At 39.3% G+C, this 20,383-nt stretch overlaps 1 protein-coding gene across 1 annotated transcript in view; it reads left to right on the forward strand.

Annotated features, from left to right (window-relative positions):
• Window positions 1–20,383, forward strand: part of LOC126266966 (structural maintenance of chromosomes protein 1A-like) — a 346,151-nt gene that overhangs the window by 259,521 nt on the left and 66,247 nt on the right. Inside the window, exon 19 of the mRNA XM_049971693.1 lies at window positions 8,148–8,254. Within this exon, the coding sequence (XP_049827650.1) occupies window positions 8,148–8,254 (107 nt within the window). The remainder of the gene's footprint in view (window positions 1–8,147; window positions 8,255–20,383) is intronic.

A 20,383-nucleotide genomic window follows, 5' to 3' on the forward strand; every position in this document is an offset into this window, starting at 1 on the left:
GGATGGCAGCTATCAAAGTGAAGGTACTGTTGTTTGTTTGTGGGTTTGATATGGACAGAGGTGTGGATGTGAGCTACAACAAGATGAAGGTCAACATCCAGGAAGGTGGCTTGGGTTTTGGAGAAGGACCAGGTGAAATTCAGATTCGAAAAGGAGTTGAGGTTATGAAGGAAATTAAGGAGTGTTTCTTCACCATGAGTCCAGACCACAAAGATGTCATCTATAAACCTATAGCAGGCCAGGGGAAGCAGCTGTTGGGTCTTCAGGAAAACCTCCTCCATGCGGCCCATGAAGAGGTTGGCATAGGACGGAGCCATCCTGGTTCCCATGACAGTTCCCCTTATTTGTTTGTAGGTCTGGCCTTCAAAAGTGAAGTAATTATGGGTGAGGATGAAGTTGGTAAGTGTGATAAGGAACTAGGTTTTTGGAAGATCTTCGGGTGGGCGTTGGGAGAGGTAGTGCTCAAGGGCAGAGAGACCATGGGTGTGTGGGATGTTTGTGTAAAGGGATGTAGCATCTATGGTGACATGAAAGGTTTCAGGTGGGAGAGGAGTGGGAATGGATTTGAGGCCTTCTAGGAAGTGGTTTGTGTCCTTGATGTAGGATGGGAGTCTGCGGGTGATAGGTTGGCTTTGAAGCCTGCTACAATGGGACGGCCAGGATGGTTCTCTTTGTGGATTTTGGGTAATAGGTAGAAGGTAGGGGTACGTGGCTCAGGTGGAGTGAGTAAGTCTATGGAAGCCGTTGTGAGGGACCTTGGATTTTTAGGATTTTCTGCAGCTCAGTCTGGATGGAGGGAATGGGATCCTGGGTAACAGCTTTGTAGGTTGAGGTGTCGGAGAGTTGACGCAGTCCTTCTGCCACATACTCCACACGGTCAAGTACCACAGTTGTGGAGCCTTTATCCGCCGGAAGGATTACAATACAGCGGTCTGTTCTAGGCTGCTTAATGGCACGGGATTCAGCTGGGGTGATGTTGGGGATTGTCGGGATGTTCTTCAAGAAGGACTGGGAGGCAACACTGGATGTGAGGAATTCCTGAAATGTCTGCAAGGGATTGTTTTGGGGGAGGGGAGGAGGATCCTTTTGAGAAGGCGGTCAGAACTGTTCTAGACAAGGTTCAACACTGGGTCTAGTATTTGGGGGCTGTGTTTGGGTAGTGAAGTGATATTTCCAGTTGAGGTTCCGGGTGAATGAGAGGAGATCTTTAACCAGGACAGTGTGGTTGAATTTAGGTGTGGGGCTAAAGGTTAAGCCTTTTGATAGAACAGATGTATCTGGAGGAGAGAGGGATCTGGATGAGAGGTTTAGAACTGAATTGGGGTTGGTGATATGTGGCATTTGACTGTGGTTATAGTTGAGATTTGGTCTGTGTGGGGTATGTGCTTGGATGGGAAGCCACCCTACTCAATCTCCCCAAACGTATCTGCTCCAGTGACGAATCCCTCAACAATTACACCAATAATCTGACCAGTGGTTTCCTCTCCCGCAACTATCCTGCAGACCTTGTCCACAAACAGATCTCCCGAGCAATACACTCCTCCCCGTCCAACAACAATATTCCTACCCTCAGACCACACAGAAGCATCCCCCTTGTCACAAATATTATCGTGGCCTCGAATATATCAATAAATTACTCCGCCAGGGTTATGACTTTCTCAAGTCAACCCCTGAAATGAGATCATCCCTTGACAAAATTCTCCCCACACCACCAAGAGTTGCCTTTCGTCGTCCTCCTAACCTCCGTAACATCCTTGTTAAACCCTACAATATTCCCAGACTACCTTCTCTACCCAGCGGTTCGTACCCCTGTAACCGACCCCGCTGCAAAACCTGCCCCATGCATCCCCCCACAACCACCTACTCCAGCCCCGCTACTGGTAAAACATAACAATTCAACGCAGGGCCACATGTGAAACTACACATGTCATTTATCAGCTGACATGCCTGCACTGCACAGCACATTGGTATGACAACAACTAAACTGGCTGAGCACATGAACGGACACAGACGAACTGTCCGCCTAGGAGATGTCCAATACCCAGTAGCAGAGCATGCCCTCCAGCATAATTCTAGGGACCTAGGAACCTGCTACACCGTATGTGCCATTTGGCTTCTCCCACCCTAAACCAGTCCCTCTGAACTGCGGAGATGGGAACTTGCACTCCAGCACATCCTTTCATCCCGCCATCCCCCTGGACTGAACCTACGTTAAACAACCTCACTCCCATTTACTTTTCAGTCTTCTCCTCTTTCCCTTTCCTCTTTAGCCATTCATGCATCTTTTCATCCTACATCTTTATACTATACACCTCTTTACTTCTGTATGCATCCTCTTTGGTTTGAAGCTGGCACAGTACCTACAGTAGAATATCTTTGGCTTCCCTCTGACAACCATGCCTCCATCCTTGCTACCTTCCCTGTTTTCCTTTCCCTGTTGCTTCATAACCTGGGTTGTGAGTAACTAAATCCACTTTCCCTTCTTCCCTTTCTTTCCCCTCTCTCCTCCCTGATGAAGGAACATTTATTCCGAAAGCTAGGAACTTAAATTTTCAGCTGTTTTTTGTTTTTCTATCGGCTGTACTGAGCCGAGGTAAGTACTGGCCAGCCCCTCTCTATCTCTTTGTTAGTAATTGTTTCACATCTTTATATGAGATTTTCCATTAATTAGTTAGATCATTCATAATTAGAATCAGTCAATGCATAAAAATACTTTGATGTAGAGATACGATATGAAATGATCCCGTAGGCTTAGTTGTTTGTTCTCTTCTCATGCTCAATACACACTTGGAACAGGAAGAAATCCTAACGTGTGGTAGCAGGCTATGCAGCTTCTGCTGTACAGTTCACAATGGTTTGCCATAGATGCAGGTTTGTTCTGCCTTCAGTTTATGCTACAACATTCACTTGAATTATGTATTCTTAAAAATACAACAGCAGTACTATAAATATGAGAAGTTTTGTGCTGTTGTTGTGGCTATTTATATGGCATGCCTACCAGAAGTTTACATCACTCTCCACAGAAACTAGTGCTATGAAGGCAACTGAAATGTGATAGTGACATCACTCTTGGTTCGCAATGGTGAGAGGAGAAAACTTCCGGTTGGCACAAATCTTTCAAATATATGGAAGAACAAAATTTCCATATTCAATGTATTTCTATTCTGTTATTTCTTGTAAGATCTATAAAAGTGTTACATCATGTAGAGAATAAAATCTTCTGAAGACACTAATCATGTCCCAACTGCACAATGAAATTGATGATTTTAGCATTTTGGCTTTGATACCAGAAAACAAAGAACAGAAGCATGCCTGCACTGCAGTAGGAAGCTACAGGGTTAAACTGTGGGAGATACTGTGACTATCTCTTTTATCTATATCACAGCATGGTTAACCCAGACACAGTCATCCAACCACAGTTGCAGTTTATCTATCAACAGCTTCCAAGACCAACACAAACTTCATTTTCAATGCTTCATGCAATTATTGACTTAATTAAAATGCTATTCATTCAGTAAAACATCAGCATCATTCATGACATTTTTATTTATTACTTCAATATATTAAAAACAAAGATTCCAAGACTTACCAAGTGGGAAAGCGCCGGTAGACGGGCACAATAAAATAACACACAAACACACACAAAATTTCTAGCTTTCGCAACCAACGGTTGCTTCTTCAGGAAAGAGGGAAGGAGAGGGAAAGACGAAAGGATGTGAGTTGTAAGGGAGAGGGTAAGGAGTCATTCCAGTCCCGGGAACGGAAAGACTTACCTTAGAGGCCAGGATAATATTGGGTGACAAGGGGGATGCTTCTGTGTGGTCTGAGGGTAGGAATATTGTTGTTGGACGGGGAAGAAGCAACAGTCGGTTGTGAAAGCTAGAAATTCTGTGTGTGTGTTTGTGTGTTTTATGTATTGTGCCTATCTACCGGCGCTTTCCCGTTTGGTAAGTCTTGGAATCTTCGTTTTTAATATATTTTTCCCATGTGGAAGTTTCTTTCTATTTTATTTACATGAACCTTATATATTAGGTAGAATTGCAATTAGGGTTGAGAACACAGTATGTTTAAAATAGAATTCTTCTCAAATGCTGTATTCCAAAGAATATTTTACCTTTGTGATTCACAAAATCTTTATGTTTTTATCTCGTTTTGTCTTATTGCAAGAGAAGAGATAAAAACCTTAATCATCCTGTTTTGACAGCACATCTTGAATAGTTATTCATGCGGCACAAGCTCCATAAGCATGCACAATCAATGGTTCAGGATATCTCATCTATACTGATGGATTCTGTAGAAGAAACTATATCCATATGAATTGTGTACTTATTATTGTAATAAGTAAGTAGTGTCTGTATCTTTCTGTGACAAAATGTTAGTTACAATGCTCAATACCTTCTGTGGCCCTAAAATACAGTTGATCATAACAGTCATTTCATTTTGTAAAATGAGCAGTTGCTCTAGAACACAATGTTTATGGAAGGAGTGGGCAATGATTGACCAGTATTTGGGCTGCGAGAGATATACACAAAAGGTGTGATAAAATACTCTCCTTGCTTTCAGAAGTAGCAGATTTGGACAGATGTGTCCTTTACACCATTGGTTAAAAGGGTAATGAACAAAAGGGCAGAGGCATCTTTGTAATGGGGGAAAATTCACCACTCTTCTTGTGTGCAATATTATGGAACAGAAATTCTAGAGAGTGCGGAAAACTGCTATCTTTCCTCACTGAATGGAGTCTGTACGAGAAAATAAATAATGCCAAACAGAAAGAAATAAACAGAGGAGTTTGAGGTTTGTAATGAAAGAAATGAAATATCTAAAAGATAAACTATCATTTATTGTGAGATATGTAACATTAAAGCTGTACTTTATCCTGATAATGCCTCATGAAATACAGACAGAAAGATAATTGACGAAACTGTTACTCATAACAGGTAATGAAATCCTCAGGCAAATTCATATTTCTGCCTTTCTTATGTAGAGCTGTCAGTTCATTACAAACAATGCAATAACCTTATTTCCTATCCAAAATAAATATAGCTGGGGAGAACACGTTCAGAAAAAAATGGGGAGGGTTAAACTTTTAACTGTAAGTAAAGCATAACTTCATAACTTGCCTCCCCAGTTAGCTGTGCGATCTAACGCACAGCTTTCGGGATGGGGAGGGAACGCCTGATCCCCAGCAAGAATCCGCCCTGTGGACTTGTGCCAAGGTCCGTTGAGCGGGCCAGTCTGTGGATGGTTTTTAGGCAGTGTGGGCTGGTTCCCCTAATTCCACCTCAGCTACATTATGTTGGCGATTGCATCGCAAACAAGTTCCCCACTTCCCCATGTACACATACACCACCATTACTCTACTGCGTAAACATATGGATTACACTCGTCTGGTGTGAGACATTCCCTGACAGGGGAGGGGGGGCGGGGGGGGGGGGGGTTAGTTAGTGGTCCACTGGGGATCGAACTGCACAATAATGCTGAAGGAGTGATTCGGTGTGGGGGGCGGCGGCAGAGGGGTTAAGTGGACTGCCATAGTCGTTGTGGACTACTGTGGCTGCGGCGGAGATGGAGCCTCTCCGTCTTTTCTAGGCCCCCGGTTAACGTACAATACAATACAAAGCATAACTTGAAGAGAAATTGATTATATTAATTAACTTCTTGTCGTTTTCTATTTGATTTATTATATGGCTGCCAGGTCTGATACCCGATCACATTTTGTGTATCCTGCAATATTTCCCAGAGACAGCTAGTCAGCATCATCAGGTGGTAGATGGTGTGAATCTATTACAGGGAGTGGAGAATCTGAACCCACAGAGAAATGGGCATGGGAATGAAACAGCACACAACTCACATTGACAGCTACTTGCTAAGCTTTTGGTAGCAACACTCAATGTAAAGCACAAGACGAGGTCTGCAATGGTTGCACTCTCATGTAAGCACTGGCCAGCCTTGCCCACTGCCAAATGCAGGTGAATATCTCTGTCAATGGGTTTCCCTACACTAAGTGTTGTGTGCACCCCACATGGCAGATTTCTGCACTGTTCCACTGCACTACCCATGCAAGCTTGTCTGCCTGCACCACAATGTTCGCTGGCAGTATTACTAAATCCCTCAACCTTGAAAAGGCCATGTAGGGTGAAAATGACCAACCTTGGGCTGCAACTTTCAGCATAAAAACGGATAGGTCCATGGAGAATTCTGTAGCAGACTGTCTGCCAAAGAAGCAATGCTGACACCACTGGTTCTGATGAAAGGGCCCAGGGGCTGAAGCAGTTGGGGGTCTGTTCGCAGCAGTGAAGGTGGGGCCACCTCTGATGGCTAGGAGCAAGGAGGTGGAGGAGGGGGAGTACTGATCAAAATCAATGGGCTCAACATCAACATGTGCAGGTGAAGGCCTCTCTAGGGGCTGAGACTGCAGGTGATGGGAGGATGTGGAGGGAGCGGCAACAGGGAGCATGCTGCTGCAAGTGCCTATTTTATTGGCATAAAATATCTGCCTAAAAAGTTAACATTATGCTTATTCTAAATTTATGGCATTTATTGATTGTTACATTTTAGTAATACAAGGAGAAATAAATAAATGAAAAAAGTGGTTTACATTAATTTGTGGACCATTTTCTTTTCTACATTTTTTAGTATCATTATTTTTAATCAATGTCCTAATTGCAGAGCTGTGAAATTTATATCTTCATTGTCATAAATATTTGGGGTTTTCTTCAGAATATGTTGCAATTTCTAAAGTTATAGTTATCACGGAACCTGAGAACACAGATGTCTTCATCCAAGTACTTATCAGATTTCACTTCCGTACTGACATGAGAATGTTACAATGTGTCTTCCTACCAAACATATAACATATTTCTGCCCACTGTTCTCTCATCGGCTGCATAGAACCAGCAACTGACACATCCTCTTTCGTTCCCATCATGTCCTAGTGAGTGTTGACAGCACTGCAGCACAAAAAATGTAAATGTACCACTTGCCACTATCTAGATTTCTACCATCTACTGCAGAAATGAATACTATTGTTGAATATTTGTCCAATTCTAAAGTCAGTTCAATTCTCACTACAAATGGATTCAGGCAAACTGCAGTATAAACGTGATAGATGTTCCTAAAAAGCCAAAGTACATGGTATAGATTCCCATGGTTCACAAAATAGCATAATTTACTGCTCTCTCACTACTCCCTTCCCTGCTCTCACCAAGTCTTCAGCCAAGCTGTGACAACTGTTTCCCCTCCAACCCTTCTGTAGTGCTGGGCTGGAGCAACTGTGAAACATGGACTGCAAGATCTACTAGTGTTTGAGTCATATGTAACAAGAGCAACTAACACACTTAAATAAAAGATCGTAATCACGATTCAGTCCAATTCTCAAACTTTGCTCGTCCCACGATCTACTGACATCTGTTGGTGCAATCTCCATGAAAGATCTTGCCACTGTAATTTATTGTAAACAGTTACAGTTTAATATGATTTACTGTGTTTGTTTCACATTTTATTGTGGATTAATTTTACTTCTCGATTGTCACCAGTTGATTGAAAGCTGGTTACATTTTTACCTGGTATTCTAATTTGTGAACAGCGGCTAAATTTGTTATTTGCAATTCACTTAGTAAATTATTTCAGTCTCTCATAATCAACTAAAACATTGATCTGGGTTCAGAATCAAGTGAATGACAAAATTTCGCTTTTGAATGTTACCTGTACTTGAAAAACAGTTATACCACGTAATGTTTGTACACAGTTTCCATACAGCTTCCATACAAGTCTGAGAACTTTTAGTGCAAATCTGTTCAAACAAAACACAGTGTTTTACAAAATTGTTAGCTTATGAGCAGAGCAATAGAGGATTGTAGTGGTTAGTTCATAGTTTCTCATGTACCTTTGCAGTAGCGCTGCGCGAGTCAAATGTCACATGATGGTTTGAGCAATGTCGACACTGTTTTGAGTGTGTCAGTGTATTAGGAAATCTTGAGCCTGTTCGAATGTGATCTGCAAATATAAAGGGACCCTGTATTTTTCGAATGATGAATTTGGGAGAACACTTCATTTTATAATTGGGTAAATTTTTACCTGTAGGAATATAAGAAGGTTTCAAGTTTAAATAATTTCAAACTATTAAAATATCATATGTTTCTTTTCAGATGAAGAATATTGATCTGCCTTTTGTGAGAGGGAGTTTAGCTGATGTGTCATTAACATCTTCTTCTTCTGATACTTCTGCAGAGAGGACAGTTCTTCGAAGTGATGAGTGGGTATTAATTTTGAAAGGCTACAGTCATGATTTTGAAGAACCACACTTAAATGAGCAGTGTGTTCATTATGGAATCTCTACAGCAGGGCTCCTTATTTTGAAATTTGTGTTGAAAATGTTACTTCATTTACCTTACAGAAACTTAGTACTGTGTGTGTGGGGTGTTTCTTTCCCCCACTTCTGAGGTGAGGACTCATACAAGGAGATTGCTCATCACTAAAATTATACTCAGCACCCCCAGAGGAACATTTGAGATTCCATAAAACAGTGATGTCAGACACCAGCAGGATTTTTGACAGTGTCATATATGTGCTCTTTCCTCCTGCTTAGCAATGAATTGTCACTTTAATTTTCATTTCCATGCACCAGTTATTCTAAGTTCAAGATTGTATTTTCCAAATTTCACAACTTTAATTTTTCGTCAAATGTTTACCTAAGTAAATATCTGATGAACAATCTCATTGTTGAAAATTTGCACAGTATCATCAAGTGGAAACTTTGTATTGTTGCTACCAGTGGGAAAGTATTATAACTGAAGTCAGTGAGATCAGTAGCTATGGCATTGAGACAACTGCCATGCAAGTTTGCTGAGTTTTGTGTGAAGTTATAAAATAACAACAGTTTTTACAAAATTGTGCACTCTGTGGGCTAATCTCAGACGAAGTCAAGAATGTCTTAAAGCAAAAAAGGTACTAAAGTATTGTGTAATTATGACCCAAAACTGTTGGATAAATCTTTACATGATTTTCAGTGTGGCAAATTATCATACAGAAGAGAGTGTGATTTGTGTGGTATACCGAGATCTACCCTGTAGAATAACTGACATGAGTGGCACTCTGTCTATGTAGTGTACTGTTGTATCCATTCTGTTTAAACACCAAATCTTGAAAATGTGAAGTCCCCAAATAGTTCCCACACATCCAAAAAAATTGAAGGACAAGAAGTTCTAAGTGAGGAAGAAGAAGAAAGATTGAAGTGATGTATCTTGAGGGCTGCATATTTGCGATTTCCTTTTACTAATTTGGGTATTAGATACTTAAGGAAAGGATATCTTATTAATGTGGCCAAAAAGAGATAAAAGTTTCCAACAATCTACCCGGAGAAGAATGAACGCATCTATGCCTCAAGCAGCATTCAGAAGATTTCTCCACTTGCTTAAGCGAAAGTATTAAAAGAGCTCATGCAGAAGTGAACAGAGTGACAGTTAAATGTATTTCTCCAGTATAAAGCAAATTCTGGAAAATCTGCTGCCTAAGCAACATAATCATCTATGACAAAACCAACATGTCAGATGATCTGGGCAAACAGCAGATAATTACAAAATGAGGGAGTAAACATGCTGAAAAAGAGATGGATTCATTGAAATATAGCATTTCAATAATGATGACAGCAGAATTGCTTCCTCTATTTGTCGTTTACAAATCTGAGCATTTGTGGGACACGTGGCAGGAAGGTGACCTGTGGGGACCCAGTTTCGGTAGAAATAAGAGCAGATGATCTAGTCTACTGATGTTTGAAGACTGTTTCTTTACAATCACTTTGTCCTATTTGAAGAAGCAAAATGGGCCAACAGTGATGACAGGGGACAACTTAACCAGTCACATTAACAAAGAGAGTTAGCACCCACCTCTTCCAACTGCTAGATGAAAGTTTTTTCAGACCAATGAAAGCAGTGTGGCAAGCTGTGTTAACTGAATGGAAGAAGTACACTTGTGGGATCATTTTGAGGATGCTTTTCCACCTCTTCTGAAGCATACACTGACTAAGATTTCGGCAAACTCGGCTGAAAACATAAAGAGTGGATTTTGTGGCACAGGCCTAATCTCATCTGATACAGATCACATCTTACAGAAGTGGTCCGATAATATGGAGTGCCGGCAAAGCAACAGAGAGGCATGGATGTCCAGTTTTGAAGAAATGCCCAAAGAAGTTTGGTACCCTCCAGGTAAGCCTGCAAACTCAGTTTTCCTGCTGGGAAATCGATTATGCTCTATGTCTTCCACATTAACCAACACATTACAGAAAAAAGTGGTAGTGCCTCTAACAGTAGTAAAAGTGAAACCAATCTATCATCCAATAAAGTTTTGGCTCTGAAAGAAGAGGCTGTTCTTGTTGTGGTCTATACATACATGTATGGAAACAAGGAGGAAGTGAGGTAGTATGTTGGCTTGGTCACAAATGTTGGTACAAGGGAAATAAGTGTCAAATTCTTGCACCCACACAACAACAGTAGAAACATGTTTATGTTTCCTAATGTCCCTGATGAAGACACAATACAAAAGGAACAAGTTTTGTGAGGACTTCCCACACTTCTGAGAAGAGAGAGATGTTTATTTTTAGAGGAAATGTACTTAAGATTTGTTTGCCTTTGTAACTTTGTGGCTAATGTTTGAAGCATTCAACTTAATTTTGAATGTTGAGTAATAAAACTGATTTTGATCTTGTAATAGAATTTCTTTGCATTATTCATGTTTTTAATACTTTGATTTAGAACTTTAAAAATTTGCAATTTTATTTGTTAGAAAATAACAATTGACCTCTAATATATAAAATTTTCATCTTCTCAATCCTTGTCACATATTTGTAATGATGGACACCTGTAACACCTGCTAAAGGCCTTTAAAATCAAATACGAAGAATGGAGAATTACAGACAATGCAATCTAGAATAACCTATGCCCATTACAGTGAAAATAATCTCAAAACTGCCCAAGATCACCCTGTTTGACAATTCTTAATTTAGGAGAAAGAAGGAATATGTGTTCATGGTCAGTATTTGAACCGTCATTGTTTTACTGATGACTGCACTCTGGTGCAGATAAACTTGAATAACAAATGGATGGACTGAATAGCACAGGTCTAAAATTATGTCTGAAAATCAATAGTAAAATACCTAAACTCATTTATAAATTACACAACAAAAAGAAAATAGCTAAAATCAATAATGAAATCATAGAACCAGTTGATGAATGTTTGCATTCAGAGCATTTGAAACAGTTGAAGATAATGACTGTACAGACGGGAAAAGTTACAAGTACATATGACCTGGAGGGCTTTCAGAAAAGTAAACTGTTTTTGCAACGAAGCTTGCAGTCTGGCTGAAACAGAAGGTTTAAAATCAGTATGTATTACTCAGCACAACAATGAACCATTTGTTTAGTGGCTTATTCTTGTGTTTCTTAGCACCCTGAGGCATAATATGAATGACAAAAAACGTTATGACCAATCCTTTTTTTTAATTACCACTCAAATGAAAACAATGCACCTTTACTGACTTCAATAATATGAATGTCTTATATATGCTGCATTAGTTAATACACTGGATATACCATAGTTAGTGGCATAAAAGCATAGGGTTGATAATACATGGTACTGCAAGCAAATAACTCTCAACAAACATAGGTCCACAAACTAAGCATTTGCAAGATAATTGCGACTTTGTGGTTACCGGCCACCACTAACTTGATTCGGTGTAAACATCATCCCACTCAGTAAAAGGTAACAATACTGGATAACATTAGGAAGAGCTGTTAGAGGTAATTTTGTGGAAGTGATTAAGAATAGCTATTAGAGATAATTTGGTAGAAGTGCCAATGTTTTGAATGACCATGAAACAGTTACATGATTGTAGTCGTAGCCAAAGGAGTTGATCAAACTGTCATTCTGGTACCCAGATACAGGCCTGTACCTGCTACCTTAATGAGTTTTGAATCTTTTCAACTAAGTTTGGATCATTTTGAAATACTTGATAAGCACTGACAAGTCTCTGGTTCAGTTCTTTAAGTGTGTCAGCCGGAGTGGTGTACATTACACATGTAATCTGGCTGCAAAGTCAGAAATCCACGTGGTTTAGGTCAGGTGATCTTGGAGGCTTCTGTACAGGTCATCCACATACTGCCCATCTTGGCTGTCTTGTTGCATTAGATGTCGTCTCACCATGGCAACAAAGTGGGCCAGTGCTCCATCATGCACGTACCACATCATCTGGCATTGCACTAATGGGTCGTCCCCAAGCCATCCTGCAAGATGATGGTGCAGAAACCAAACCTAATTTTGTCGATTCAATTTCTTTAGTGTGACATGCAGCCCAATAAGATGGTCATCTGTTACCCGTAACCAAGCATTCAATGAGGAAAATCACTGATGTGAAAACTCGTGCACAACTTGTGACTTGGAGCTTAGATGACATGAAAATTGTAGTAATCAAACACACTGTCACAAATGAACTTGCTTCATCTGTAAATAAACTGTTATTGTGGAATGTAGGGTTGCCTACAGCTTGTTGTAGTATTCCCTGGCAGAACGTTGGTCTAGGACAAAAATCCAACTCCATAAGACACTGAACTCATTGGAGGTGGTACAGGTACATTGCATTGTGATGCATTATTTTCCAACCACTATTGTGACTCATTCCAGGAATTTGTGTGAGAAGTCTCCACATCAAGATTCCTAAGAGTGTTCACTTTTACCAGCACCAGATCTTCAAGCACTGGTATAATTTGTGTAGGCTGCCCACTTATATAGCATGTGAAACACTCGCAGTTTATTGGTGACATTGATGCATCCATGTAAAACATCTGACTCTTGAGGTGCCTTCAGGCAGGATATGCTTCTTGTTACAAGCATACAACCTCCTGCACAGTGCAAGCTATCCTTACCACACATGAAATGCATATCCGCATACATACATCTCAGACTGTAATGTTCCATGTTACCACTAACACTCTACAACTCAGCTGATGGTCCACAAACATTTGACATGAGTTACACACTGCTTCTGTACTATACTGTTGTATCCATTCAGTTTACAACTCCACATCTCAAAAATGTAAACAAAGACCACACCATGAACTGGCATGTGGTGCTGGCTGACAGTAGTCAGTAGTGGCTGATAACCACAAAGTTGCAATTACCTCATAAACAGTTGTTTATGGTCCTGGATTTACTGAGACTTTTTTGCTTCTATTAACTGTTCATTTTACAATTGCTGATGGCAGAGTGCAGAACTAAGATTTGTTTCATATTGACAGGGCCAAAGGTGTCTGATAGTACTTGACAGTACACGAATGATGCACTTGGCTCAGAATTGTACAGTCATGTTATTGCCATAGAGTGTTACTACTGCTGTGTTTTCTTAGCATCCTCTGAAATGGACAGTGATTGCACAAATATACGTTATTGAAGAGTATGTTCAGACAGAGAAGTCTTGATTAATAGCGTAGTTCAGTTCCCTCAAGAAGAAAACCGGAAAGGTTTGCTAATACTGTTAAAAGGAGCTCTGGAGAAAGCAGCAGCAACTGTGGGAAAGAGTGCGAAGACAGCGTATTATGTGAACAATGTTAAGACAGAGTGCTCAGGAAATTGTGACACGAAGAAAGAAGAGACTGAGGAACAAAATGAAGTATCTCGACGGCTTTGATAAGTGTTTACAGAAAAGAATGTCCGTGGAATGTTATGATGTTAAAAGAGAAATACCCACAATTTGAAAGCTTTACAGTGGGGCTATCCAGGATACAGACATGAAACAAACCAATCCAAGGAAAATTTTGAAGGATATGGAGTTTCATTTTAAAAATGTAGACATAGCTGAACATTTCTGATTGAGATGGAGGACGTTATAACACGGCATGCACTCTTTCATAGAATGTTGAGAGGAAACAAGAAAGGTACAAAAAAACACGTGTATACTGATGAAACATGGGTGCATATACATTATACTGTCAGTAAATGTTGGCAGGATAGTGACATACCAAGTGTGTAGAAAAATGAAAGTTCTCGACAAAGAGCAATAGTGGGTCATGTGGGAGAGAATGGGGTTCATTGAGGGTGCAGAGCTAATCTTTGATTTGAGATCAACATCAGAAGGTTATCACAATGAAAAAATAGTTGCAAGATATTCCAAGTGGAAGTATTGTGGTATTAGACAATGCACTCTACCATCATGTTGACAAAAATAAAGCACCTTAACACATCCTCTTGTAACATGATACATAATCATGGCTGACTAAGCAGAAAATTCCATTTCATGTGGATTTAACACACAATGAGTTCTTGGAAGTTGTGAAATGATTCAAAGCCAAGCCAGAATATACAGTGGAGAGAATACTAAAAGAATCCAGGAAAGTACTTACAGTGTTACACCTTCCACCTTACAACTGTGATCTAAACCCCTTTGAAATTATCAGGAATTTAATTGACAGGAAGTTTCATCAAACAATGTCAGCAGCATTACCCTTCTCCAACTTAAATGAATTACGACTGCAATATAGAGCGTTATGAAAAATGACTGAAAGAAAGGAAGTAAAAAAGTGAAGACTGTTGTGAACGAATACTGGCACTGGTCAATGAAACTATTGAGAGCATAATCATACAACTTCTACCAGACAGCGACAGTGAAATTTCGTCGGGTGGCTCTGAGGAGATATCGGATGAGGCAGAATTGTGTACAGAAGAGCTAGATGTTCAGCCCTTACATAAGGATTAAAGGTTGTTGAAAACATTATATTAACTTTTTTCTCTGGATCAAATTTTTTGTTCCTGTCTTCCTTTTTTAATTTGGAATCCTTGTGTATGTGATTTTAATTATTTTGATTTATGTATCACAATATTTAAATGTTTGGAAATGCTGATGATTAAAAAACAAAAGTAGAGTAATCTGTTTCTGTTGGTTGTGCAATGTGGTCAAAATGTATTTTTCAATACAAGATTTAATAATATTGTGATAAGAGTCATTTTGATAAAGATCTGAAAATTAAAAAAGCATTTTACAGCACCTGACAAGATTTGATATCTTAGTATATTGTACAGTAAGCAGATGTGTTGTCCACTTCACTACCTCAACTGACAGTATGTGCCATTTATTTTAATGGTATAGATTCTCCCGCAAAATTCTGAAACTTCAATCCCCCCAATGGGGACCTCTCTTTGTTAGGTATTAAGTCATACACCAAAATTTCATTTTCATTTCTTATGCTTTCCTGTATAATAATGTATCAACAGCAAATGTATTTTTATCTGCTCCATGCCCACTTCAAGTTATTAGATTCAAAAACAACAGTTTTATTTTAATTTTGCACAATTCTCTGTAGAAGAATGTGTTGATAGCAAATGTATTATACGTTGTGCTTCAGTTATTAGATCGTGAAACAACTTTTTTTTTTTTACATTTTTTAGTTTTCCTGTTGTAGAAAAATATATTAAAAGCAAATGTACCAGTGTCTCCTAAATGCACACACAGCTGCATTGTTTGACCATAAAACAACAGTTTTAATAATTGTCTTTCTGTACAAGAATGTATTAAAATAGTGTACATGTGTTTTATCTGCTGCACGTATTCCAAGTCCAGTTCACGAACTGTGTTACATTTTCACTGAGCACAGTTATACCATTCGTGCATCATCCAAAACAACCAATAGCAGCACACAACAGTTCACAGTGCACTCAGTTAAAATGGCAATTGTAAAATGAACATTTGATAGTATCATGTGCTTTTCACTGTGTGTGTTTACGCCATTAATTGTGACACACCTGTACTTCTTATGTGAATAAGATAGTAAGGCAATGGATTAACATTAGTACAGAATAAACTGGCCTGCAAAGAAATCATTGAAGCCTGGAAAGAAGAACTTCTGCACAGCTGTCATGCTTCTGAAAAAAGTCCTGTTACCACATTTATCCATTATGTTTGGCCTGATGAAACAAATCTTATCCAAACAATGAAATTGTTTCAAGTATCTGTCAGAAGTGAAATTACAAGAAGGCATGTTTGGTGGAGCCTGACTTTCAGAAAAGAATGTTCAATTTCAGAGTAGAATACAAAATGACTTTGTGTGAAAGGGAGGCTTGTGTATGATTCAAGGAGGTTGTTACTAATTTCTTAGGTATGGGAAAGGTTCCAAATTACATTTCTGTTGTAGCCAACAGATGGAACAGTTGAAGCACATAGGCTGCTTGCTGAGCCTCAGGATGCTTATTTGGAACAATCACTTTGATTTTTTTCTCTGAACATTTTGGCAATGTCAGTGAGAAACAAGCTGAGGGTGTTTATCAAGACACTAGATTGGTGGAAAGATAATATCAGGTCTTTGGGAATATGAGTAAGGTGGGAGACTACTGTTGGTCAATTCACAAATATCTTAGGGAAGGTAATTTCTCAGAGAAAAATCTGTATTAGACATGTTAAGGAGAAGGTAGAGTGTTTCTACTCACCAAGCAGCATCGGAGGACACATATACAAAAGGTATTAGAATTTGCAAGCTTTCAAGCCAGTGGCTCCTTGTTCTCTCAGATGGGTTGAAGGTGAAGGAAGAGGTGTGCAGGAAAAGAACTGTTGAGGTCTAGGAAATAGGGAAAGTATGGAAAAGTCACCCGGAAGCCCAAGTCAGGGAAGTCTTGCCAGACAGGATGAGAAGAAAAGACTGTTTGTTGGGGATGCACTGAATGAGATTTGCAAACCTGAGAGTTTAAAGGTGGAAGATAGGCTAATACACAAGGCAAAAATTACTGCCAAACATCATGTATGAATAAATAAGAGCAGAAACCTAACTGCATTGCATGTAGTAGTGGTTGGAGGAGGGGGAGGGGGGGATAGACAGGTTACAAAATGAAAGGTTTAGAAAATTAAAAGGGAGTAAACAAAGGAATAGTTACTGTGAAGAAAGGCTGAAACCAAAGAAATTAACAAAAATTAAGACCATGGGGTGGTGAGAACTGAAGACATTTTGTAATGCCAGCTCTTATCTGCAGAGTTCTGAGAAACTGGTGTGTGGGGGAAGAACCCAGGTTGAATGTGTGGTGAAACAGGCACCGAGGTTAAAACTGCTGTGCTATAGAGCATTCTCTGCAACAGGATACTATGTGTTGTCAGTATACATCCTCTGCCTGCGGCCAATCATCCTAACTGATAACATAGTGGTTTTCATGCTGATGTAAAAGGCACAGAACTATGTTTACATAACAGCTGGTATATGGCATATGTTGTTTCACAGGTGGCTTTGCCTTTGAGAGTGTATCTTTTGTCAGTTATAGGATTGGTACAGGTGATGGCAAGAGGATGCATAGGTCAAGTCTTACAGCGAGGATGATCACAGGGGTAGGGTAGGGAAATGTATGCAGAAGAATCATAGAGCCTGACACGGGTACTGCGGAGATTGTGAGGGTCATGAAAAGCTATTCTAGGTGTGGTCGACAATATGTCAGATGGAATGGACCTCCAAGGATGATATTTCCAGGATTCCTGGACATAAGAAAAGATCAAGATGTTGACCTAATGAATAGTAGGTAGATGACACTAGAAAACATACCAGTTAGTGCCATGATTGTACACAACATTTTGTTTGATTAGTTTCTTGTATTTTGTAATGAATAGTGATTGTTTTTCCTTGTACTTGTGTCAACCCTGCCTCATTTATGGGTGTTTTTCCTTGTACTTGTGTCAACCCTGCTTCATTAAGGGGGTATAGAAAGTCCATAGTGATCAGTCTGTGTGCTTATCTTGAGGTCAGAAAAGAGTAGGGCTTGAGCAGTTCTGTACCACAGCTGGTAAAGAGAACTTCTGAATCCTCTGATATTAGTGAAAATACCGTGAAGCAAATTTCGTGAGAATATAGAGGAACTTTATGTCTTCTACCACCAATAAAGAGTCACAGGGAGTAATAAGAAAGAAAATCCACAACTTGTGTTTGGTAAAGCAGTTATCAGCAGTAGCAGCCACACTGCAGAAACTGGAGACTGGATTGAAAAACTTCCCTTGCACAAGTGGAACAACCCTTTGACATGCTAGTTGGAAACTGGGTTTCAGATACTAACAGTTCAATGACGTACATCTACAGATGGAAAGTAACTGAGTATCAGGTAAAAAAGCAATGATTTCTTGTGGGAAATAAGACACTTGCAAAACACTGGATGCAGAATTTGTTACACTAATGAGAGTGGGTGAGGTGCAAAACATTCCAGAAAGTTTGGAAGACAGAAACAAAAAATGCTATATGTGTCAGAAAATTATGGAGTCATCACAGAGAAAGTGCTCAAGAGTGGAAAGGTGGGAAAGGAAGAATTAAAACGCCATCCAGTTCTGGAAAAAGGACTATAAAGTACAACAGTCATGGAAAATTTTGTCTTATGTTTTACTGGGCATAAAGAAGGAGCCGATTATCATTCTGAGATGAATGCCAGACACTCCAAAGAGTGGTTTAGGATCATTCTCAAGAAATTATCAAACCAATCTGAAATTGTTATAGATGAGGCTCCATATCACTTTATGATGAATCCATAAAAAAAAACAGGGTTACTAGAACAACCAGGACCACACTTCAGGTTACAAGAATAATGTTTGGAAAGAGTAGTGTGCTCAGTGGACAACGAAATTAAACTTCCGTGGTTAACTGTGCTGCGTTGTGAATTCAGTGAGGCTGAACTTTTTGGATCTTTCTCAAGAACAAGGTAGCAAAGGAGAACAAGAATTTTAAGATAAGTGATACTTTACAGTTGTGATTCCCAAATGAAAAAACTTGAAACCAGATATGCACAAAGAGCCCACTGTCTTGACATAGCAATAGATGACTGCAATAGCAGCAGTGAGACTTCAATCAGCTGTGAAAATGATGAAGGGAGATTTTATTTCAGTTAACATTGTTTTCTGCAATTTTTTTTAGCTAATCAGTTTTTTATTTACTTTTAAAATGTATAATAATTTCACAGTTCATTTTGAGAGAGCTGCTTTATCAGGCTTTCACTTGCAATTTCCCATTTTATTACCCTCTACTCGCAACAGCAACTGAACATGGCAGTGCTATATTGGAATACGAATATAAAGTTGCCTTTCTTCACTGGTGAATACTAACTTGTTGCACAGTACAGCAGTAGCAGTTTGTTGGCGGTAAGTTAACTACACTCCGCCACAGTCCCACATAAATTGCAGCTACTGATGCCGTTACTTTAAAAACTATTTAACTGAAAACAACTGGAGTGTTCATTACTACAGTGGACCTTCACTTTATGTTCTCTAATTTTATATTTTTTGTGATTCTACACCATAAATTCGTAGCCCCTGTGAAATATCCATAACATCAATGCTAAAAATTCTCCAATTTTACATTTCTTCCTAGTAAGGTTTACCATGATTCTACGTTCTTGTTTAATGTCTCACTTGACTTTGTTCCATTTTAATCCTATTGACTTCTGATGGTACTGAACAAAATATAAGTGGCACAAAAGACAGGCGGTTCACATAGCAGGTAGTGGTAGAGATAAGGGAATATTTTAGGCCGTTGTGGAGAGGAGAGATGTAAGAGAGGAAATGCTGATGTTATCCTTGACTGGCATTGCTAACACAACTTGCAGTGTTTAACTTCAGCGCACATCTGCAATTTATTTGAGAACAGATGGAATTCAATACCACAAATTGTTGTATAAACGTTGTACTATACATTTAATTTCATTCACTTGTACAGATATTGTACAATGTATTGGAAAATATTATGATTTTAAATTACATATGTTTTTGCTCACATTTTAGGGATTTTAACATTTTCCTCGATTCTGCATTTTCCTCAGCTTCGCGTTTTTTTTAAAGTCTGGACAGCACTAAAATGTAAGATAGTGGTTTCACTGTAATGACATACAGTGCAACCAACAAAAGTTCAAGCTTTACACCTGCAATAGCTGCAATGGAAAGCTCAATCACAGTGTCCCACTATTGACATTGTAGTAATGAGATCACTAATCAGAAAGTAACAAAAATCTGCCTGTAAGTAGAAAAAGTTAGTATCTTAAACTTTGCAAAGGCAATTTTTCTCCTAGTGACAGTCTGGTGTCTATGACTTCCCAAAGATGAGTCACAAAAAAATGCTCATAAAAGCTTGCTTCCTCATAAATATTACCCTGTATGTCGCCCCCTTTTCTACTAATATGTAATATTCATACACCAAATAAAAGTAGACATTTACATGAGTGTGATACAGATAATAGTTCTTGTACTCCATCTGCGTCTATCCCCTTCCCTGCTTCAACTTCAGCTCCACAAGTGAATTCTGTCCCCAGCAGCCCACCTTGCATAATCATTGTCTCATCTCTTCCAGCCTCTCCCCACCACATCCCTCCATTCTCCCAAGAGGCATCACAGCATCTT

The sequence above is a fragment of the Schistocerca gregaria genome, chromosome 4 (assembly GCF_023897955.1).
Source record: "Schistocerca gregaria isolate iqSchGreg1 chromosome 4, iqSchGreg1.2, whole genome shotgun sequence".
In the NCBI taxonomy this organism is placed as follows: Eukaryota; Metazoa; Arthropoda; class Insecta; order Orthoptera; family Acrididae; genus Schistocerca; species Schistocerca gregaria.